This window comes from Poromitra crassiceps (assembly GCF_964638095.1).
Source record: "Poromitra crassiceps genome assembly, chromosome: 5".
NCBI classification, from domain to species: domain Eukaryota; kingdom Metazoa; phylum Chordata; class Actinopteri; order Beryciformes; family Melamphaidae; genus Poromitra; species Poromitra crassiceps.
The window spans coordinates 25,177,179-25,200,280 of record NC_139642.1 but is presented as its reverse complement, the minus strand read 5'-3'; the positions used below and the strand labels follow the sequence as shown (position 1 = coordinate 25,200,280).

At 44.6% G+C, this 23,102-nt stretch overlaps 1 protein-coding gene across 4 annotated transcripts in view; it reads left to right on the top strand.

Moving 5' to 3' along the window:
• The window catches only part of LOC310777493 (von Willebrand factor A domain-containing protein 5A-like), a 23,430-nt gene extending 631 nt beyond the window's left edge, over positions 1 to 22,799 (top strand). Inside the window, exons 3-20 of one of the 4 annotated variants that reach the window (XM_083637834.1) lie at positions 1,417 to 1,619; positions 1,780 to 2,002; positions 3,109 to 3,275; positions 3,430 to 3,544; positions 3,812 to 3,987; positions 4,093 to 4,181; positions 4,968 to 5,112; positions 6,514 to 6,593; positions 6,785 to 6,899; positions 7,018 to 7,176; positions 7,689 to 7,792; positions 7,968 to 8,188; positions 12,597 to 12,695; positions 14,478 to 14,558; positions 20,735 to 20,803; positions 21,852 to 22,015; positions 22,236 to 22,359; positions 22,473 to 22,799. In XM_083637834.1, the coding sequence (XP_083493960.1) occupies positions 1,417 to 1,619; positions 1,780 to 2,002; positions 3,109 to 3,275; positions 3,430 to 3,544; positions 3,812 to 3,987; positions 4,093 to 4,181; positions 4,968 to 5,112; positions 6,514 to 6,593; positions 6,785 to 6,899; positions 7,018 to 7,176; positions 7,689 to 7,792; positions 7,968 to 8,188; positions 12,597 to 12,695; positions 14,478 to 14,558; positions 20,735 to 20,803; positions 21,852 to 22,015; positions 22,236 to 22,359; positions 22,473 to 22,552 (2,414 nt within the window). In that variant the 3' untranslated portion in view covers positions 22,553 to 22,799. Of the gene's footprint in view, positions 1 to 1,416; positions 1,620 to 1,779; positions 2,003 to 3,108; positions 3,276 to 3,429; positions 3,545 to 3,811; positions 3,988 to 4,092; positions 4,182 to 4,967; positions 5,113 to 6,513; positions 6,594 to 6,784; positions 6,900 to 7,017; positions 7,177 to 7,688; positions 7,793 to 7,967; positions 8,189 to 12,596; positions 12,723 to 14,477; positions 14,559 to 20,611; positions 20,675 to 20,734; positions 20,804 to 21,851; positions 22,016 to 22,235; positions 22,360 to 22,472 lie in introns of all 4 variants that reach the window. The other 3 variants (XM_083637835.1, XM_083637832.1, XM_083637833.1) reach the window with 3 other exon arrangements.
• Positions 22,800 to 23,102: the final 303 nt, after the last annotated feature.

The following is a 23,102-nucleotide window of genomic DNA, read 5'->3' as shown; positions in this document are numbered from 1 at the left end:
ACGGCCGACACGGGTCATGTTAGGCTACTTCATGCAAGATAATCCAAGTAAGTCTTGAGACTGAATCAAGCTGAAGATTGAACCTGAAAAAAGAAGGGAAACTAAGGCAGCTCTTCAGGTACAAAAGTAAAAAAAAAAAAACTTTAATAGATGGCTAGTTCATTATAGAACAATTAATATCTCTCCTTAACGTCATGTTAGGTTGGTGTGTTGGTCAGGATCTGTAATGTTAACGTTATTTCTTTTGCGCCGTTCAGTATTGCTGGTAGTGATAGTGATAGCGATAACCTACTGCTTCAGTCACCTGGCTCTGTGCTGTAGTAGTAGCAAGATTTACAGAAATGGAGACAGATCACATTCCTCGTTAATTCCGGGAAGAGAAGTGGCTCTGAGTCTGTAAATTCATTCAGTTTATTTTTGGTTCAGGCGTTTATGGCGGTCGCCTCTTCTGTCGGATATGGGGACATGGTCGATACCCATAGCTAAAAGAGAGGAGGGGTCAGTCAGACTGAATCAAGCTGAAGATTGAACCTTTTGACATTTTTAAACAAACAAATTACTGATCATATTTTAGTTGTATTTTTGTGCACAGGCTTCCACAGGGGATCACTGACACCTTACTTGTATTGTATCAGCCTGGTTACAGTCAGAAATATGGTGTTGCGCGATCAACTACCACTATAGAGACACTGCATGAAATAGGCCACGCCCATCACGGGGGAAATCGCTCCGTTCGCTCCCATAGACCAGCGTCATTTTCCTTGAATTAAACATAGCTAAAAGCTGTTGTGTGGTGGGCTGCGCAGACAACAAATGTAAAAAAAATCACCAGTTAAAGTTTTTTTGTACTCCTGAGCAAAACAAGGAAGCCATTGAGAATTGGCGAGAAGAAAAATGTGGATCTAGCTGTCAAGGAAGTAAGTTGGAGTGTTCATCTTCCGTATATACAATCTTTTTGTGCAACACGCAACCATGCACGCGACATAGGAGAACGCCAGGATTGGAGGGGGGCTTTCTGTTTTCCCCCGTTTTGGTTTCTGAATGATGACGCGCTCCGCAGTGTCTCTATGAGAAAGTATAGACAACTTTGAATAGTCTGAGAAGTACAGTAGAGTAGCATGAGAAACTACATCAAGAACTTTGTACGTTGTTTCTGTAAATGTTGGTGTTGTGTCCTGTTTACACTGTGCATGTTCAATAATGTGTTGTGAATGTGCTGGTGGATGTGTGGGGAGGAGCTTTTCCAAGTATCCTTAAAATGGACTAGCCTGTACAAATCCAGGGATGGAGGAGGCAGGCACGCAATTACAAATATTCAGTGTAGAAGAAACATCACTCACATGAACACAAGCATAGTTCACACAGAGTAAGTCTTTGTGCTCAACATGTGTCTCTTTCCTCGTGTTTCTCTGTCAGTTCCTCTGAAGAGCATTGAGGTGGAGGTGGAGGTGAGGGACCATGTGGCTACAGTGGTCTCCACTCTGCACTATGAGAACAAGGAGGACAAACCACTGGAGGCTGTGTTTGTCTTCCCTCTGCCTGCAGAAGCTGCTGTCTGTCATTTCAGTGCTCAGATTGGACAGACGCAGGTTGTGGCTGAGGTGCAGGAAAAACAGAAGGTGAGCTGGAGGGGAAAGATGGGCGGAACCTCGTGCTCTTTGCACTCATCCCCTGACTCTTTGTTGAGGCTTGAAAAACAGGTCTCACAGCCACAGAAGCTTTCAAGAGCTTTCTGAGTGCGAACTAAATTACATGTTCACTCATGTGTCTGTCCTCCAGGCTCGTGAGGAGTACGATGACGCGCTGAGCTCCGGTCAGCAGGCCTTCCTATTGGAGGAGAGTGAGCAGAGCCCAGATATATTCTCTCTGAGTGTGGGCAGTCTGCCTCCAGGAGAGAGCGCCTCCATCAGGCTGGAGTACGTCACTGAGTTGGCTGTGCAGGCTGATGACGGGCTGAGGTTTTGTCTGCCTGCTGTGCTCAACCCTCGCTACCAACCTCAGGGTAGGAAGGACCAGCCAACACTTGGTGTATAAAGCACATCATAAACCCCATTCAGTTTCTTCAAGTTTGGTCTGTTAACTTCAATAGTTTAACTGCAAGGCCGAGATGGAACTCATTAACACACCTATATCATACAAACTTCCAGGGAGTTTCAGCTGACTAGAGGATGAATAGTTTATGGTGAACTATTTCTTTAATGCACACATGGGCAAAATGCTGCACCATGGCCAGACCCGGCCCCAGGGCCATCTCAATCTGGCCCCCAATGTACTTTACTTTACTTTACTTTATTTCATTTAGCAGACGCTTTTGTCCAAAGCGACTTACAGCATATTACAATATAGCATAAAAATACAGCAATAAAATGCAACAATAAACAACAATAAATAGAAATAAAGACGGGAACATAAAATACACACATCACTTTTCGGAGGGGCCCAGGTGTAGTTCGAAAAAGTGTGTTTTTAGTCTCCGGCGGAAAATGGCCAACGAGTCAGCCAGCATAACAGAGGGGGGGAGCTCGTTCCACCATTGAGGAGCCAGGGAGGAAAAGAGTCGTGAGTGGGCTAAGCGGCCCCCAGGGTCACGTAGTGATGGAGGGGCAAGGCGAGCTGTACTCCAATGTACTCAAAAGAAAACAAAACAACCCCCCAAAACTCAATAAAAGGCAGAATTATGTTAATAAATCTCATCTGCTATACAGCCATTTGATTTGTATCACTATTATATTATATCAGGGGATTAACAGGAGAAATGAATCACTGTGGGAGAGAGGGTTAAAAATAGAGACTCCCATGAAAATCGTGTTGGCAGGTATGATGTCCAATGTGTGGCCCTTCGCTGACTTTATGTAAATCAGTATGGCCCTCTGGGAGAAAATGTTTTGCCCACCCCTGCTTGAATGTTACTGTTAGCCTATTTTGCTACACAAAAATGATCCTTGATGTTGAATATTTATTTTCTCCTTCCCTCATGAAATTCATGATATGTATTATGAGTGCAACTTCAGCCCAGCCAAACACTGTTTTCCAGCTGCTAAAAATGGCTTTTAATGCGTAATACCTCCTTAATAAAGGCATTCCTAACTTGTCTCATGTCTTTCTCAGGCAGTGAAGGTGGCAGCGTTCAGGTGACCTCTGTGCCAGCCTCTCTTGTGCCCTACGGTCTGTCTTTCTCTGGCCGGGTGTCCTCTCCTCGACCCATCTCTAAAGTAGAGGCCAACTGTTCCATGGAGCCTCTCCAGTACCTCAACACAGAGCAAACCCAGGCCACGGTAGTGTGCTTGTATGTGTGTGTGTGTGTGTGTGTGTGTGTGTGTGTGTGTGTGTGTGCGCGCGTGTGTGTGTGTGCGCGTGCGCGTGCATGTGTGTGACTACAAGGCATTTAGCGTGTTGTTCATATTTCAGTGAATGTTTTGTGAACTGCAGGTCAAGCTGGCTGCAGGACACAAGTTTGACAGGGATGTGGAGCTGTTGATTTATTACAAAGATGCTCACCAGCCCACTGCTGTGGTGGAGGCAGGACAGCCTTCTGCCAAGCCTGGTAAGTAGAAGTTACTGAAGGTGTTACTTGATAAGAAAGGTCCTCAAACACGTGTTTTAATTACTGTATATGTAATACATTGTTATTTGAATAGATGGTAAGAGTGATTGGTGGTCATTTTTACTTAAGGTCCTCCAACAGTTTTGTAAATTAAATGTAAGAGAGAAGTATCCTTCCTTTTATATAAAAGGGAGTAAGTGGGTTCTGCGATTTTGGTCACGTTTGCAATTGTCATTCTTACTTTCTCTTCTCTCCCCCATCTTCCAGGCACTGTGATGGGCGACCCAGTGGTGATGCTGAGCCTGTACCCCGAGTTCCCCCAGGCTGTGATGTCTTCAGTGGCCTCATGTGGGGAGTTCCTTTTCCTGTTGGATCGATCTGGAAGTATGGATTGTTCTTTGGACAACAGAGAGCAGGGTCAGACTCGCATCAGCAGCGCCAGGGTATTTAGAGAGCGTCCTATTCCTTGAAGCTCCTTTACTCTGCTAATCATTCCTATTCTTGCTCTCACATAAGTGGCCTTCTCTGTCTTCCCCCCTCCCTCCTAGGATACTCTGCTGCTCCTGCTGAAGAGCTTGTCAATGGGTTGCTATTTCAACATCTACAGTTTTGGTTCCAGCTACGATCATATCTTCCCGTAAGTGACTCATTCAGTTACCAACATGTGTTAATGTAGCTGGTAAATGGTTAAAACACGTAGTGCTGGACCACTATTGTTTTGCTACTGATGGTTTATTATTATTTTTCTGTGACAAATCAAATTTCTGTAAGATGATACATGCATGAAAACTAGCAGAATGATACATATGCGTGTACAAATGTGTCACAGCAAATCTTACCCCAATCGGCCTGCTGGTGGTGCTATAATTATTAGTCAACAAGAGTCTAACAGCTACACAATGTTGAACTTTATGGAAGTGTCGCTGCCAGGAAACAAATGTGGGTCTCCCTCTTGAGAGTCTGCAGTCTATCTCCCTGTGGGGCCACCTGACCCATAAAGTGGTGAATAGGCCTTATTACAAAATTGCTTATAACTCAAGAACACTTTGTTATGATAACTAGTATAACTTTTATTGATGTCCAACTGCAATTAGTGCTTGAACCACAGAATTGCTATATCTAGTATATTCTATATTAACCACTATGTGTGTGTGTGTGTGTGTGTGTGTGTGTGTGTGTGTGTGTGTGTGTGTGTGTGTGTGTGTGTGTGTGTGTGTGTGTGTGTGTGTGTGTGTGTGTGTGTGTGTGTGTGTGTGTGTGTGTGTGTGTGTGTGTGTGTGTGTGTGTGTGTGTGTGTGTGTGTGTGTGTGTGTGTGTGTGTGTGTGTGTGTGGGGGTGTGTGTGTGTGTGTGTGTGTGTGTGTGTGTGTGTGTGTGTGTGTGTGTGTGTGTGTGTGTGTGTGTGTGTGTGTGTGTGATGGCAGAAAGAGTGTGGAGTACAGCCAGAAGAGCATGGACGAGGCTCTGAAGATGGTTGAGAAGATGGAGGCTAATATGGGAGGAACAGAGATCCTGCAGCCCCTCAAACATATCTACAAACAGTCATGCATTCCCAGTCAGCCAAGACAGGTAGCACACACACACACACACACACACACACACACACACACACACACACACACACACACACACACACAGACACACGTTACACGTTACACAGGTTGTGCAAGCATCTCTTACCAGTAACAACACTATATGTCAGGGGTGTCTAAACTTTTTTGAATGGGGGCCAGATTAGATCACATGAAAATCCCGGGGGGCCAGCTGCTTCTCACATCATATGGGTTATAAATAAAATAACATAGAAAATCACATACAAATGTAATCTAAAGATTTTGTTTACCATCTGAAAACATTAGTTCTGCCTGTGTTGTTCCTACTTGGTGCTTGTACAAACTGTATGATAGTGCTGTCATCGCTAGGTGAAGGGAAAAAATGCAAATTGAACTTGCTTGATTAACCAATACAGTGTGTTCGACAGACCCGAAACACCTTACGACCCCAGTTAACATCACTGATGACGCGTCCCAGCGCATGCTGAAGTATGTATTTTTAACATAGAGTCCTGGTTCCCCTGACCAGTGACACTTAGGAATAGACTAGGTGACAACCAGGTATAGATTGGTGACAAGCTGGAGAGACAGTTGACGGTCGGAGAGTCGGCATCCGGTACGGGATGGGTTTAGCACCCCAGCCTGGCTCTCGTGAGGGAGAAATCCACAAACGCTACGGATTAGCCTCCTGAAAATCTGTGTAAATATCGGCGCGGCCTGGGGTCCTTCAGGCTAGAGCGAGGTGCTCGGCGCAGGCGAATGAGGAGCGCGAATGAGGAGCGCGGCCGGGAGACAACCCATAGCACCTTAGAGCCTCCATGCACCGAAGGGTCTTGCAATGCTGCGATGTAGCACTAGCTCTATTGCAGTGGATTGGAGCGTGATCGGCCCTTCCGCGGGCAACGTTGCAGACAGAGTAGGAGGGCTGATCCGTGAGCGGCTGCTTCTGGGATGCGAGTCGGGGTCTTAATCGGCCTCGGCTGGGTCTACTGGGCAAGGGTGTATGATGTTCGACAGACCCGAAACACCTTACGACCCCAGTTAACATCACTGATGACGCGTCCCAGCGCATGCTGAAGTATGTATTTTAAACAACATGGAGAGACACATAATGTATATTTTGAGAGACAAGCCGAGGGCCACTTAAAATAAGTCCGCGGGCCGCAATTGACCCCAGGGCCGGACTTTGGACATGCTTGCCATATGTCATTCAATTAACAGTAGCTCATCCCTTTCTCACGAGAAGTGCAAAACCAAACTAACAGGTTTGTATATTCACTTGTGCGACTGAAACAAAATACACTTCTCAGTCTCAACGTATTATGTGGATGACGTCAGTCAACTCCATCATGTTTCACAGACTGATGTTTGGTAACTCATGGTGATTATAGTCTCCTGTCTCATTTGTCCTCCTCAGCTGTTTGTCTTCACTGACGGCGAGGTGGGGAACACCAAAGAAGTTGTAGATCTGGTGAAGAAGAATGCAGGTTCTCACAGGTGAAGATACAAACACACGACATACACAACTCCTATAATAATGTCACATGTCCTAATGCTGTGTGTGTGTGTGTGTGTGTGTGTGTGTGTGTGTGCGTGTGTGTGTGTGTGTGTGTGTGTGTGTGTGTGTGTGTGTGTGTGTGTGTGTGTGTGTGTGTGTGTGTGTGTGTGTGTGTGTGCGTGCTGTATAGGTGTTTCTCTTTTGGGATTGGGGATGGGGCCAGCTCTGCTCTCATCAGTGGGGTGGCCAAAGCTGGAGGAGGTCACGCCCAGTTCATCACAGGAGCTGACAGGATGCAACCCAAAGTAAGACGGGTTGAGATGCAGATCAAATAAAGAGGTCAAATTAAGCAAGCTAATCGCATCACTGCATCTGTTCTGGAGGCGGTGTACATTAGCCCTTAGTCTTCCTTCTGCCCTCCAGGTGATGCAGTCGCTGCGATTTGCCCTGCAGCCAGCTGTGGTGGACATCTCGGTCACGTGGGATCTGCCAAAGGGAGTGTCCATCACCTCTCTTTCTCCATCCATCACAACACTTTTCCACGGTCAAAGGTCACTGCTCTATGCCCAGCTCACTGGAGAGGTAGGAGCATCTAGTCTCATTTTTACACTGTTTAACATTATGCACAAAAATGCTTGGGTACCATACGGTCCTCTAAACCAGTGGTTCTCAAACGTTTTTGGCTTCAGCACCCTGCAAACAAAACAAAAATATACAAAAGAAAACTTCTGAAGAAATGGATTTAAAATGGATTGAAAAGTTGCAATTAGTCCCCCCTGAGCAGATTTATTTTAATGTTTCATTTATTTTCATGATATTTTTCCATTTTGCCCTTTCTCCCTGTAGTACCTTCATGTACCCCTAGGGGTTACACATACTTACCCACTTTGGGAAGCACTCTAACCCATGACATAGTGAAGCATAACAGTTTAAAAACAAGAAGACAGTTTGCTTTCAAAATAAATATGTTGGTTGTTGAGGCCGTTTTGTATTGTGATTGTTGCCACTCTACATTTTGAATATGTTGTTGGCGTTCTCATCATTTTTCAATCATTATAGTAAGTATGGTTTCTAATACTCTCATGCTCTGTCAGAGTTCAGGGGCCACAGAGGGCTGTGTGACGGTGAAGTACAGCCTGGCAGCTCATCCCTCTCAGAACCAAATCCACTTCAGCCTCAAACCTACAGAGGACACGGGGTAAAACAGCTTTTGGTCAGACAGCTAAAGTGTCATTGCATTGGGTAGTGGGGTTTACAGTTTGACAGTATGCCAGTCTGGGGTCAACTAAAGGGGGAAAATAAAAGAATTGGTGGTAAGAAATAATTTCATATTTATTAAAGGAATATTACACCACTCTATCTGCTCTCTACAGATTGACCGTCCACAGGCTGGGGGCTCGGACCCTGATTCGCTCCCTGGAGATGGAGGAGAGAGAGCAGAGAGGACAGCAGAATGGAGGAGTGAAGGAGAAGGTGGTTGAGCTCAGTGTTCAATCAGGAGTGAGCAGTTCCTTCACTGCCTTCATTGCTGTCAACAAAGGCAATAGGGAGGCTATACAAGGACCTCTGCTGCGCAGAAATGTCCCAGCACCCAGTAAGTGGACATCTGTATGAGACCATGTGAAATGATGTACTGCTTTAACATCATGCTTCATGGCATTAATCATTCAAATCTACACAAACTATATATTTCTATATATTTTGGTGCATAAAAGAGGTGAGTTCAACGTCAGCAAGCACAAATACTTTTATTTGTCTCCATTAACGGTATCAAAATTTCCTCTTTATTTGAATGTTACATGCTAGAAATGAGACAGCGTTTGTACCACTGTATCTCCCCTGGACACAACTAGGATATTCTTGTACTCTGTGGGCCCTATCGTCGTACAGGCGTGCACACCTCTTATTCAAGATTCAAGATTCAAGATTTTTATTGTCACACCGTAGTACAAGTATCACGTGTGAAATTCTTGTGCTGTGGACTCCGTTTACAACATAGTACAAAGAAATAACAGGGCATATGTGTGCAGGAAAACAACAAGAGACACAACAAGCAATAAGGCAGTAAAGTGATAAGACAAGTCAAAGACAGTGGCATATTCACTGTACATAGGTGCACATGGCATGTACATACTTTAAACATAGTTGACGTTCTGTTTGCACAGGTGCAAATAGCATATACCTAATTAAACATACAATTAAACATTAGACATACGTAATGGTAGCAGCTACAGTACGGTACAGTACAGCTACTATACTATTTGTGTATGTTAAGGAGTCTCGTGGCCTGCGGGAAGAGAGAGAGGTGGTTGTCCTGGCACCATTGTTCCAGGGCCCCCACCTCCTCTCTGTAGGCCGTCTCGTCGCTCTTGGAGATCAGCCCCACGACCGCTGTGTCGTCTGCAAACTTCACGATGGTTTTCGAAGATTGAGTCACCATGCAGTCGTGGGTGTAGAGGTCGTACCAGAAGGGGCTGGAGACGCACCCCTGGGGCGCTCCTATGCTGATGGTCAGTGGGGAGGAGGTGAGGTTGCCCACTCTCACCACCTGGCGGCGGTCTGTCAGGAAGTCCAGGATCCAGTCACACATTGCTGTGTTTAGTCCCAGATCCTTGAGCTTGCTTATGCCATCTTATGCCATCTTCCCTGCGTCTTATGCTATCGTCTGCCTCCACCATCCAGTTTTGCGCCAGGATCTAAGCGCAGACACAGGTGTAGGCGTGGCCCAGGCGTGTCCGCGCAAAATACTGGCCTTTGCGCACCTCTTATGCTATCGTCTGCCTCCTGCAAGTGTCATTTTGCACTCTGGCGAAGATACCATCAGCAGGTTCCGAGCGTAAACACAGGTTTCGGCGTCGCCCATGCCAAACCAGGCGTGCGCGCAGAATGCTGGGCGCAAAGTCCTTGCGTGCACGCAATTTTAAGACCACCTAATAGTAGGTCTTAAACAGCTCTTAGCCCTAAAAACCCCACTGCGCCTGAGCGCACCAATATTCTGCGCGCAGTGCAGGAAAACCTGGCATGGATGTCACTCTCTCTCCAAAACCTCGCCCGTGCACACACTCTTCCCCCTCTTCAGAATGCCATGTTGATTTTCAACTATAGCCTACATTGCAGAAAAAAACACACACCTTGATTTAAAAATGAGAATTTGTCATGGTTTTATTAGGCTACATCATTCCCGAACATACAGGTCTTTGGTGTGAGGTGTTAATAGTAGATTACTTTTGAGAAAGTTGTGCCAGTATACAGTAACCTCTTTCCCTGCAATTGCACGCATATGCAAGGCCATGCTTCTCCACAGCGCGGATGGCGTGACTGCAGTCAATAGCTTAACCCGAGTGGATAATTCTGATATGGGCTATTGAAATAGGCTAGAATTAAATTCTCACACATCCCTACACTATTAAAGAAACTAATATTTTTACATTTGTATGTTATAGCCTATATGAACGAAACGTCTAATAACAGTAAGCGCACACTTTGGGACATAATAACACCATGGGGATATCCACTGCGTAACTGCGCAGCAGTTAGGGCTGGCACGGATCAGAAAACCCACGGTTCGGATCGCGTGACGGATTTTGAGCCACGGATCACGGATTTTTCGGATCAGCAAAAAAAAAAAAAACATCTCAGATTTTTTTCTCGCAAAATTTGAATTTCGATTTCGATTCGATTTTTTAATACTATTACCGGTATACTTCTCTAACCATTTGTTGCCCTGCACAGCTAAAAAAAAAATCTCATAAGTGACATAATTTATGCTTTTACTCTGAAGGCAGAACAACCCAACTTCCTGTTTTAGCGTGGCGCTGCTATGCCTAACTTCCTGGCTGTTGCTTGCTAACCTGCAGTCACTTGACACGGGTATGTGGGTAATTGCATAGTAGGACAATATCAACAGACAGGGTGAGTCTGGAAACATAACGTTGCAGCTACTTAACGTTAAGCTACTCGGTGGCCCCACATGTTTTGTTGTTATGTGTCCTAAAGCCTTTCTCTTGCCACAATGCCGACATACTGTACCATAGCGGTTCTGTCCACCACTCTTCTTCCGTCGTCATATTTGACAGGGAAGCCAAAATGCTCCCATACAGCTGATTTAAATGATGCGGGAGGCTTTTCCAATTAAGCTGCTTTTTGGCTCGTACTTGCTTATTGAATACGAACTTGTTCATCCTCCAATTCTCTCTCTCCCTCCCTCTCTCTCTCCCCTCTCTCGTTCTCTCCCATCTCTCTCACTCTCCCCATCTCTCTTTTCTCTCTCGCCCTCTTTTTCTCTCTCACTCTGTCCCTCTCAGCGAGGAGGAAGCTGCAGCTGACGTGACGCTGTGGCTTTTAACTCATTGAGTGCCAGCCACTTTTGGAGAACGGACGCTCCCAGTGCCAGAGTTTCAGAGCGTTTTCAGTGATATCTCGAGGCCCACAGAATATTGTGTGATATTACTATGTAAACACCGAACACGCACAAAGAACGAGGAGACTCTATTGTATCATCAGCAAAAAAAAAGTTTATTGATACCATTTTCCGTTCTTTAGTTATCAGCCGGAGAAGATAGGTTGTTTTCAGCAAAAACAGGCGTTTCAAATTAGAAGCTGAGATATTGAGCCTTTTGTGAAATGAAGCATTTCAAGCAAATCACTGACTCTGAAGCTAATATTTTCTGACCTGAAACATCTGAACAGTAATTTCCTTCAATAAACAGCACCCCCACCCCCCTCAACTCCAAACTCCTCCTCCGTGGGAGTGTCTCTGGTGGCTCTGCTCGCTCTGCTGGCTGCTGCGTGTGTCAGGCGAGTCTCTGCTGCCTGCTATGGCAGGCTCTGCTGCCTGCGAATCCACGTGGCGGCCGCTCGTCAGGGGAGTCTGGATGGGGCTCGCTGAGTTCGTCTGCCTTTCTGGGGTTTCGGTTGTGAGCTGGGATGAAGCTGCGTCCGATTCTAGGCTTTCTGCTGCGCGTTTCAAAGTGCGCTGCACCCAGTCTATTTTCGGAGCGCTCAGCCTTGTGCGCCGGCTCCCAGCGCGACACTGAAAAGCCAAACCATTCTCATGAGAATGGTTTGGCTTTGGTTTTATTTTCTGGCGGCTAATCGTGTGGAGAAACTATGCAGCAGAGACAGAGGGGCTCATTTGTGGGAGCGGATTGACTGCTGTTCGCAGCTAACATTGGCTCCAGGCAGCCAGAGCAATCTGTGCCGCTCTGGCTCATGCATCGGTTTCTCTTTCATCACGGGGCTTTTTCTGCTGTTTTTCCTCAACTTACGCTAATCTGGAGAGCACTGTCGCCACCTAATGGGTCCGTAAAATAGGTTATACACCTTCAATAGCTACAATATTTTTACAGGAGATGCACGAGGCTTTGATCCACGTCCCACCGTCAAAAAACGCAATTGACGACTTTAGTCGTCTTTGGCACTCTACGTTACTATTCGAATTGACGACTATAGTCGTCATTGGCACTCAATGAGTTAAGGGGGGTGGCCAATGGCCATGATCACACCTATGAATAATTTTGGGCTTAAACACGCCTATATGGAGGTTTGCGCCGAGTTGATGCAGAGCACAGCGGGGCAACACGCCCGCGGCGCTGTTCAGCCACAAAACGGGCGCTGACGCAAAATCACCGCCTTTGCGACGATAGAGCCCTGTGTGTGTGTGTGTGTGTGTGTGTGTGTGTGTTACCTGTCTCAGCTGTCAGAGCCTTCTTCTGGCTGTACTCCACACTCTTTCTGCCATCAAAAAACAAAAATGTCATGCAGAAGGATTTGCATGACATTTTCAAGAAATGTTTATTTAGACTCTAAATTTTTGAGAGTCTTGGAGTTGTCGTCCTTGTTATTTCATTTTTATGCCAAATTGTGTCCTTGCAATGAATACGAGAGCCACTGGCTTACAGTACAGTATGTGTTGCTCTATGTACTTTTTGTGTATTACTGTAATTAAGTCCCTTGTAATGCCTTTACATACTCTAATGCCTCACTCTCTTTTTATTTCAAAGGGATGTTTCAGAGTTTGAGGTCCCCCATTGGGTGTGCTCTAGGGATGAATCGCCAAATCGTGAAAATGAGCTGTGCTGCACCACGGATGATGATGAAAGGTGCAGTTGGACTTGGGAGTTGTGGATGTGAGTAACACACCAAAGGGGTTTTTCTACATACTAGAAATCTTGCGAGATCTTGAGAGCTGCCCGGGCTCACTACGTCCACCCGCCTGCTCTATTGGCATGTGCAGCGCACAATAGACCCTTCTCACGGGGGCCATTTTGTGTCGAGAAGCCAGGGTAAACACAGGTGCAAGCAAAACACTAATGAGGGTTTCCAACTTCCATGATTGGAATTTGGAAACCCTCATTAGTGTTTTGCTTGCACCTGTGTTTACCCTGGCTTCTCGACACAAAATGGCCCCCGTGAGAAGGGTCTATTGCTCAACTTCACATCACTGATGACATCACTCACTGATGACATCACAATTGCTCGAGTGACCATCACTGATCACATCATGGAGTGCTCGAGTGACATCACTCAGCGCACAATTGCCCAACTTCGCATCACTGAAGATGTCAGTGAGGGATCAGTAGTGAGAGAAAAGTAGAGTGCGCACATTGACTGATGATGTCGTAGACACTGACATCATCTGTGACATTACTGACCAAAATCATCACAAATCTCACAATGTGGGACCAAAATCACAGACAGAAAGACAGACAGAGCCCACAAACTCAATTTTATATAATGATGATGATGATGATGATGATATCGGTATATATTTTTATTCTCCAAAGAAATGCATCAATCAATAACACTCTGTGTGTATTAGAGTGCGGCTCGAGTCGAACCCGTCCTGAGCCTGAGAGAGTGTTAGCCGAGCCTGAGAGAGTGTTAGCTGAGCCTGAGAAAGTGTTAGCCGAGTTAGCCGAGCCTGAGAGAGTGTTAGCCGAGCCTTAGCCGAGCCTGAGAGAGTGTTAGCTGAGCCTGAGAGCCTGAGAGAGTGTTAGCCGAGCCTGAGAGAGTGTTAGCCGAGCCTGAGAGAGTGTTAGCTGAGCCTGAGAGCCTGAGAGAGTGTTAGCCGAGCCTGAGAGAGTGTTAGCCGAGCCTGAGAGAGTGTTAGCCGAGTTAGCCGAGCCTGAGAAAGTGTTAGCTGAGCCTGAGAGAGTGTTAGCCGAGTTAGCCGAGCCTGAGAGAGTGTTAGCTGAGCCTGAGAGAGTGTTAGCCGAGTTAGCCGAGCCTGAGAGAGTGTTAGCCGAGCCTGAGAGAGTGTTAGCCGAGTTAGCCGAGCCTGAGAGAGTGTTAGCTGATTTTTTTTACATACCCCCCCCCCCCCCCCCCCCCCTCAGGAATGAGTCCATAGTAGCGCCGGTCTGTGGTTAACACAAGTTTATGGGAGTGCGAATTTGGCTTCAGCAGGATAATCTCCCATATATCATCCCCATTCCAAGTTGTTTTTTTTTTTTTTTAAATATACCCCCCCCCCCCTGATTTTTTATCCCATTTTTATCCCCCATTAGTGCAAATTTAATTAATTTATCCTGGTTGCTGCTCCACCCTCTGCCGATCTGGGGAGAGCCGAAACTGACTCCATCCTTCCTCCGAGACACGGGCAGTTAGCCAGCCGCTTCTTTTCACCTGACAGGGGAAGCTTCACCGGTAGGACATAGCACGTACAGGCGCCCCTAACAGGCGCCCCTAACGACCAGAGGAGGCACCAAGGGTAATTTAAGATTTTTTACACACATTTTGCCCCTGCTACCCTGAACTAAATACTACTTTTTAGGTTTGACTGACATCTACGGGCAAAAAGACATGCTGCTGCAATTGAAATCTCTGCTGTTGGCTTATACAGTATTGTTACCTTGTTTTGTTTCCCTTGCATCTTGCATCAGCTGCCAAGGCAAGCCGATTTGGGAGTGTGAAATCATGGTTTGGGGCTTCAAGAAATAAATCTTCAAAGAAAATGGGAACAGGTATGTTTTCCTAATCTTTTATATTGCTTGTATTGCAGTAGGGGAGGAGGGGGTGATTGAAGCACTTTTTTGTTTTGTTCCTCATAGCGTAAAGATGGCGTCAGCTCCAGTCCAGTTTATGGGTTGCACAGACGCGTCAACGTAACTACCAGAAGTCGACACCTACCGGGAGACGTCGAGCGACTCATAGTTTACTAACGTTACAGGGATCAGCTGATTGATCCTCTGACAGTGCGGTGTGACCATGTGACCCGTGCTGCGAAATCCCCAAGGAGGAAATACGGGAGGAGGCGATGGTTAAGGAAGAGGATATACTACAATACAATATACAAATACAAGGTTTCTATTGAGAGTTTAGCCGCCAGCTTCCAGTTGGTGCCCGGACAGAAGTTGTAGTAAGAGCAGTGGCATGGTGGTAGCTCTGGTCCAGGGCGCTCTTGGAAGATCCCTTTCCCTAGCTCTGTCACATCATGACCATATAATTAGCTATTGGGCTTTTGCCTCTGTCTACACTTCCGTCTCGAGACATTACTTACGTGAAACTGCTTGGAGCCCCCCTGGGGAGGCCCCCCTCCCACTTTGAAAACTTCTGGGCAAAATTTTGGTGATAGAAAAACTGGCATGTCCATTTTCAAAGGGGTCCCATGGCCTCTCACCTCAAGATATATGAATGAGAACCTTATATGTGTAGAATTAGGGCTACGCACCTTGAGTTGCATGCATGCTTTCTGTCGGAAAGGTGTTTTTTCCTTTAAATATGTTTATGCTTTATTTTTTTTTATTTTTTTTACAGTCAACTCTAAATCTAACTTATAATAAAAAATACTGTTAACTCATTGAGTGCCAGCCACTTTTGGAGAACGGACGCTCCCAGTGCCAGAGTTTCAGAGCGTTTTCAGTGATTTCTCGAGGCCCACAGAATATTGTGTGATATTACTATGTAAACACCGAACACGCACAAAGAACGATGAGACTCTATTGTATCAGCAGCAAAAGTTTATTGATATCATTTTCCGTTCTATAGTTATCAGCCGGAGAAGATAGGTCAAAAACAGCAAATACACGCGTTTCCATCTAGAAGCTGAGATATTGAGCCTTTTGTGAAATATAGCATTTCAAGCAAATCACAGACTCTGAAGCTAATATTTTCTGACCTGAAACATCTACAGAAATTTCCTTCAATATAACAGCACCCCCACCCCCCTCTACTGCAAACTCCTCCTCCGTGGGTGTGTCTCTGGTGGCTCTGCTCGCTCTAAGTGCTGCTTGTGTCAGGCGAGTCTCTGCTGCCTGGATGGCGGCCGCTCGTCGGGCCAGTCTGGATCGGGCTCGCTCATTTCTGGGGTTTCGGTTGTGAGCTGGGATGAAGCTGCGTCCGATTCTGGGCTTTCTGCTGCGCGTTTCAAAGTGTGCTGCACCCAGAGTCTATTTTCGGAGCCCCCCACCGTTGTGCGCCGGCTCCCAGCGCGACAGCGAAAAGCCAAACTATTCTCATGAGAATGGTTTCATCACGGCTTTTTCTGCTGTTTTTACTCAACTTTCTCTAATCTGGAGAGCACTGTCGCCACCTAATGGGTCGGTAAAATAGGTTATACACATTCAACATGCCCCAAAATTTTACAGGAGATATATTAGGCTTTGATCCACGTCCCACCGTCAAAAAACGCAATTGACGACAATCGTCGTCATTGGCACTCTACGTTACTAAAGCAATTGACGACGATTGTCGTCATTGGCACTCAATGAGTTAAACAGATAAAAGAGTACTGTTTTTATCTACAGCTTTCAGTATCACTTCCGCGGCTTCCTCTGCCAAAGCCCGAGCTAGCCCACTGGTTTAGCCACATAGATACGATGAGTGCCAGATAGTTGAGACAATCACAGCAAATTATCTGAAAGCCAGTTACTTCTCTGTGATTGATTGAGCAGACCCAAAAGCTTTTCACAATCTCATGAACAGCACATTGTGTTGTGAATGCAGTGCGAAAGGTCTTCAAAATGCAGTGAGAAAGGTCTTCAAAAATGGAAAATTCCTGAGTTCAGTTTCCCAATAGTGGCATCGTAGTTTATTTCAACCTGATTTATCTTAATTTTGAATTTCACAGAATATATTGTTTTTCAGCTAGTTCGAATTCATCATTCTCTCATCAAATTGATAGAGCGATTGGCAGATAGCTGTTTGAACTGGTGGAAGTCCGGTAGTTCAAGCGAAAAAGTAATGAAATTCAACAGGTTCAGGCAGTATCCGTACTTTCACACTGACCTTGAAATACACTGTGGGGCGGGGTGTACCATTATGAACAACGTGATTATCAGCATCATGTTGCACTGCATTGTGCCTGTGTGGAGGGACACACATAAGTCCTTAGGTTCACAACAGGGTGGGAATTTCACAGAGGCCATAGCCGCCGCCGCCTTCGAAAAATGAAAAGAAAGATGGGAGAGAAAAGAAAGGAGGGCGTACGTCACCCAATTTTTCACAAAAGAAGGAGGAAGAAGGAAAAACATATTACATTAATTACAGTATCAAAAGGAGATCACTTGACTGTTTTCTCCACTGTGAGAATCACAAACTGCCTTACACAGACCTTTTTTGTATGTAGGCTTATTAAATAAGCCTACATAAAAAAAGGTTCAGACTATACCAAATTTTGGTACAGTCTGAATCATGTCAAACAGCAATGGCTGAGTTTCCCAACAAAGACGCTTCTTAAGAGTTAAGAAGCTTCTTAAGGAGTTAAGAAGGCTCCAAAGAAGTGTTTCCCAAACGCATTCTTAACAGAATCGCTAAAGAAGGCTCTTAAGAAGCATCTTAACTGGAGCTGTCCACCATCTCGATGTGAGAGGTCCTCTGCGGCCCACTAGATGGCACTCTTAGACTGCAGTTCAAATTGCTTTATATACACAGCATACAACAAAATTGCGAGAAACACTACAGAATTTAAGCGACCTTGGGTTCTGTGAAAGGTGCTATATAAATCCACAACATTCTTATTATAAATGGAATCCATTCTGATAAGGAATATAGCCTACGGTAAAACATTTAAAACACAAGTAACCATACATACAGGGGAGATTTTCAAGTGTTCCCCAATTTTAAACACTAAAGGGTGCATGAAAGAAAGGAAAAAGGGAAAAACACAAGAGGAACAGTGGACACAAGTATCTCCTTTTGCCTGACGCGGCTGGATCTGCCAGTGCTTCGTCTTAAGAAGGTGTTAAGAATGCCCCAGACCCTTCTTACAAAACCTTCTTAACGAAAGATCATCTTAACGCGTTGGCTTCGTTGGCTTCTTACGGGGGCCTTAAGAAGTCAAGTCAAGTCAAGTTTATTTGTATAGCACATTTCATACACAGAGGCAATTCAAAGTGCTTCACATAAAATGGTTGACAGGAAAATAAAAGAAAAGAAGAGAATAAAATGGACATTTAAAAGCATCACAACAAAACTTTAAAAAAAAAAAGTATAAAAAGTGCATTAAGCAACAGGCGCAGCAGTTGCAGAAAGAGCTAAAAACTTATAGAGGACTCATTGGGTTTGCATAGTAGCTGTCAGCAGTTAAAAGCGACAGTAAACATAAAAGTCTTTAGTCTATTTTTAAAAGTAAGTAAGGTTGGGGCAGATCTGAGGTCTTCAGGCAATTTGTTCCAGCTAGCAGAAGCATAGTGGGTAAATGCAGCCTTCCCATGATTTGATTTGATCCTAGGGACAGTTAATAAGCTGGACCCTGTTGACCTAAGAGTTCTAGATGGTTCGTAGCGTGGGAGCAATTCAGCTATGTATTTTGGGCCTAGGCCATTAAGTGATTTATAGACTAATAACAGTATTTTAAAATTTATTCTATGACACACTGGCAACCAGTGTAAGGACTTAAGAACTGGAGTGATATGATCAGCTTTCTTAGTCTTCGTTAGAACTCTAGCAGCAGCATTCTGAATGAGTTGAAGTTGCCTAAGTTCTTAGAAGGGTTAAAGAAGCTTCTTAGCGCTAAGAAGCTTTTGGGAAACCCAGCCAATATCAGGCTGCAGTATCTTGGCTCAATTGTTTGGTTCCTATGGGATCAAATAAATAACAATCCTGATCACATAGGAATCCAGGAATTTAGGCAAGTAAATTAAAGGGGGGGGGGGGTTCAAGCTTTGTCTGAGGGGAGGCCCACATTCTGACACTTTGAAAGCCCCTTCTGTAGCCTATGCAAAGGATGTGTAATTGGCTCATTCTTATGTAGCCTCTGCAAAGGATGTGTAATTGGCTCATTCTCACATGCATTTCAGAAAAATTGCTCTTCTTCGCGATGTCAATACAGTCGCAGCAATATGGCCTTTGTGTCCTGGCTTGTGGCCTTGGGCCCTAAAAAGATTGCGACACTGAAGGCCAAATGGCCTTGCCTCTAAAATGAAGAAATTCCCACCCTGGTTCACAATGTTTCTCATATCAGTGATTAATTTATTATTCATAATTATGCTAAATCTTCACAATCGCATTGTCTCTGCGATTGTCATATCTTGACAATTGCCTAGTGTTTGGTATGCGCTGTACTGAGTTCCAACTTCTTTTTCCCTTTTTTTTTGTTGGTCTAATACAGCTTTGTCACAATACGCAGACATCACTGATTGTGACTTTGATAATGCCTATGGAACCCTTAAATGTGTGGACGCTGCTACACTCTCTGTCTGACAGTGGTAAGCTGTTCCACAGTTTGCTACCTCTGTAGGACAAAACATTTTGTCCGACAGAGGTCCGTCTCAGAGGTAGTTCACAGTCGCCTCTCGCTGAGCTTCCCGTAGTGTTCTGGATAGCTCTCCAACTGACTCTACACCATTCATGGGCAAAATGCGGCCCCAGGGCCGGACCTGGCCCCTGGACCATCTCAATCCGGCCCCCAAGGTCCTCAAAGAAAAACAAAACGACATCCCAAAAACTCAATAAAAGGCAGAATTATGTTAATAAATCTCATCTGCTACAGCCATTGGATTTGTATCACTATTATATCAGGAGATTAACAAGAAACTACCAATCACAACGGGAGAGAGGGTCAAAAATAGGGAGACTCCCACGAAAATCAGGAGTGTTGGCAGGTATAATCTCCAATGTGTGGCCCCCCAAGTCAGTATGGCCCTCAGGAAAAAAATTGCCCACCCCTGCACTACCTACACTGTGTAACTTTTCATGGTACAATGATACAGACTGCTGCTACAGATTCAACCACACACCCAAAAATGAAGGTGCTGGAAGCTAAGGCAGAACACTAGAAAGAGGAAAAAGGAGCAAACGTAACACCAAAAGGACTATTTATTCAGCTAATCTTTCAGTCAATAGACCTTCATCAGAGGATGTCTACACAACCAAAGGAGCAAAGAATAACACCACACCCACGACCGATGGTGGGTTTGGGTGCCAGATGGTTGAGACAATCACAGCAACGTATCTGAAAACCAGTTACTTCTCTGTGATTGATAGACCAGACCAGACCAATAGTGGCATCGTAGTTTTATTTCAACCTGATTTCTCTTAATCTTGAATTTCACAGAACATATTGTTTTTCAGCGATTCATTCAGAATTAGAATTCATAATTCTCATTCATCAAATTGATAGAGCAATTGGCAGATAGCTGTAGCCTTCGCACTCAAATTTGAGTTGGTGGAAGTCAAGTAGTTCAAGCTGAAAGTAATGAACGTCGTCATGCTCAGGCGGTATCCATACTTTAACACTGACCTTGAAATACACTGGTGTGTGTGAGGTGTACTGTTTTTAATATAGTATATGAACAACATCATTATCAGCATCAGTGTTCACTGAACATGTGCTGCACCGCATGGTGACAGAGGGACACGTCCTTAACAATGTTTCTCATATCAAACAGTGAGTGATTTATTATTGGTACTAGTGCAGTGCCCGTTGACCCCGCCCCTCGGAGTAGATCTGACAAATGGTTCTCAAGATATGCGAAAGACACACACAGACATACTCACTCAGCTTTATTTTGGACTGTCTGTTAACAGGTTCCGGATTTTATTTGAATGTTATCTATTTGTATTATTTTCCCAACAGCATACGATATCTGTGAAGATTCCCTGGGTGATGCAGTGGAGTGCGATGGTAATTCTTACGAAGGTAATTAGACACACATATAAGATTACAGTGTAAATAGTATGTTGGTTGTCATTCCAACAGCTCCAGACAACATGGCTTATGGTTTTGATGAGATCTATGAATCGCTGGGTGATGCAGTGGAGTCCGATGGTAATTATTCTGATGGTAGTTAGACACATTGTCACTTTCAAATACCCTACTATTTGTGGACAGTGTGAACTTTCCCCCGTGTCTTAGCCTTTTCTATTGATTACAATTCTGATGTTGTGGTCAAAAATACATGATTGCTTAATGACTGGTTGTTAGCCTAGCGTCAGCAGCTAAGCATAAGCCTCTAGCCTAGCAGCAGGAGCATATCTCGACATCTTGTTGGGTATGCGTGCCATTTATTTATTTATTTATGCCCAAATATAATTTTTTCACAATAAAAAACAGATTCCTTGCACTTCCTTTGATTTTCTCCTCATGCAGGCATGCTTGATTGTGACTTTGATCATTTTTTATTTTATTTTCTTTATTAATTTTTCATAGGGACAGTGCAGCATTAATGAACATTTGCATGTAAATGTGCCGGATTGTAGCCTTAGCTAATTTCCATCCGTAGTCCCTCGACAGGTAGATCTAAAGTGCATTGAGTTAAAAAAGAAAAGGTAGTACATACATAGGGCAACTGACAGTGAATACAATGTAAGTAACACATTATACATTATGGGATAGTGTATAATGTATACATAAAGGAGACATAATATAGACTTTCAGGGACATATACATAAAAAAGACATTAGACTTTCAGGGATATACATATACAAAGAAACAGAAACAGGAAACAAAAAAAAGGGTTTAAAAGTGGTCACAGTTCTGGTTGGTTCTGAGCCATGATTTTAACAGTCCCTTAAAGGTGTGGACGCTGCTACAATCTCTGTCTGACAGTGGTAAGCTGTTCCACAGTTTGCTACCTCTGTAGGACAAAACATTTTGTCCGACAGAGGTCCGTCTCAGAGGTAGTTCACAGTCGCCTCTCGCTGAACTTCGCGTAGTGTTAAGCTTGATAAAGTATTCTAAAGGAGGTGGTGCTAGCCCGTGAAGGACCTTATACAGGCAATTAAAAAAAAAAGTAATTGTCAAAGCTGAGGAGCTTGTACTTTAGAAGTATATTGCAATGATGGTAAGATGTAGGTTTCTTATCTAAAATTTTCAGAAGATGACTATGAAGCTCCTCAGCCCAGCCTCCTGCCACCCAGAGAGCCCTTGCTGCAGCTGATCTCTCTCCAGAAGGCCTCTGGCTCCTGGGTGCTAGAGCCAGCTCTGGCTACTGTACTGGGGAAGACCAGTGAGGAGGTGGAGAAGCCAAAGCCTGCATCGGTGAGTCATTGTCAAATCAAATATAAGAATCAAAATGAATGAATTGTAAATTAATTTAAAAGGCACATATCTACAAACAGAGTTCACAAAGTGCTTCACATAAAAAAAGTGAATAGTACATATGAGACTAAAATAAAAAGGGACAGGATGTCATCCTCATTCTCTTTGCTCTGGTTCCTGACGGCCTCTCCATCTGTTGTTGTTGGATTTGGGGAATTAGGTGAACCAGGAAGTGTGGGCCACCATTCTGGCTCTGATCTGGCTTCATGGCTTCAAGATGGAGGCCCAGGAAGAGTGGGAGCTTCTGGCCAAGAAGGCTGTGTCATGGCTCCATACACAGAAAGGTAATAACAATAATAGGTACTGTTTTATGATGATTAAAATCAGTTGTTTGGCAACATTCACAGCCTCCTTACATCCTGTATGTTTCCTCTGGTGACGGCTTGTCTTCTTTCAGCCTCGTGTGTCACTGAGTGTGTGGAAGCTGGAAATGTGCTGTTGGGTTGCAAGGTGCAGAAAGACGCCCTGGGGCTCTGAGGGCTTCATGCTGCCTAGCTTCTCCTTCACTCTGCTAACAGAGGGGTTTGCAGACAGAAGAACATCTATTCCAGCCAGCAACATGAACTTCATCAAATTGCACACCACTGTTTGCACAATAGAAATGTAATCCCATAACTTGTTGCATTGTTTGACATAAACTGATTTAAATTACAAGAGCTATACTTTGCACTACAAGAGCTATACTTTGCACTATCTTGTGAAAAATGTAACAAAACATAAAGAGCTGCTTAAACCTTTTATGTCGGTTGTTTCTTTAACGGCTTTACTGAAAATAAAACTGGTGGTGGTGGTGGGGGGGGGGGGGGGGGGTGGTTGATGGCTAAATTAGAGCCTCATCTGCGAATGGTTATACAATGCAAACTGTGTGAGAATGTAGGCATGCTACAGAACACACACACACACTTTGATGGACACTGAATGGTAAAGTACTTGTTAACATGTTCTAATATAATTGAAGTTTGATGATCATGTTTAGGGTTGGACATATATGTGTCTGTGTGACATGGGCTGACTTAGGCCTACATAA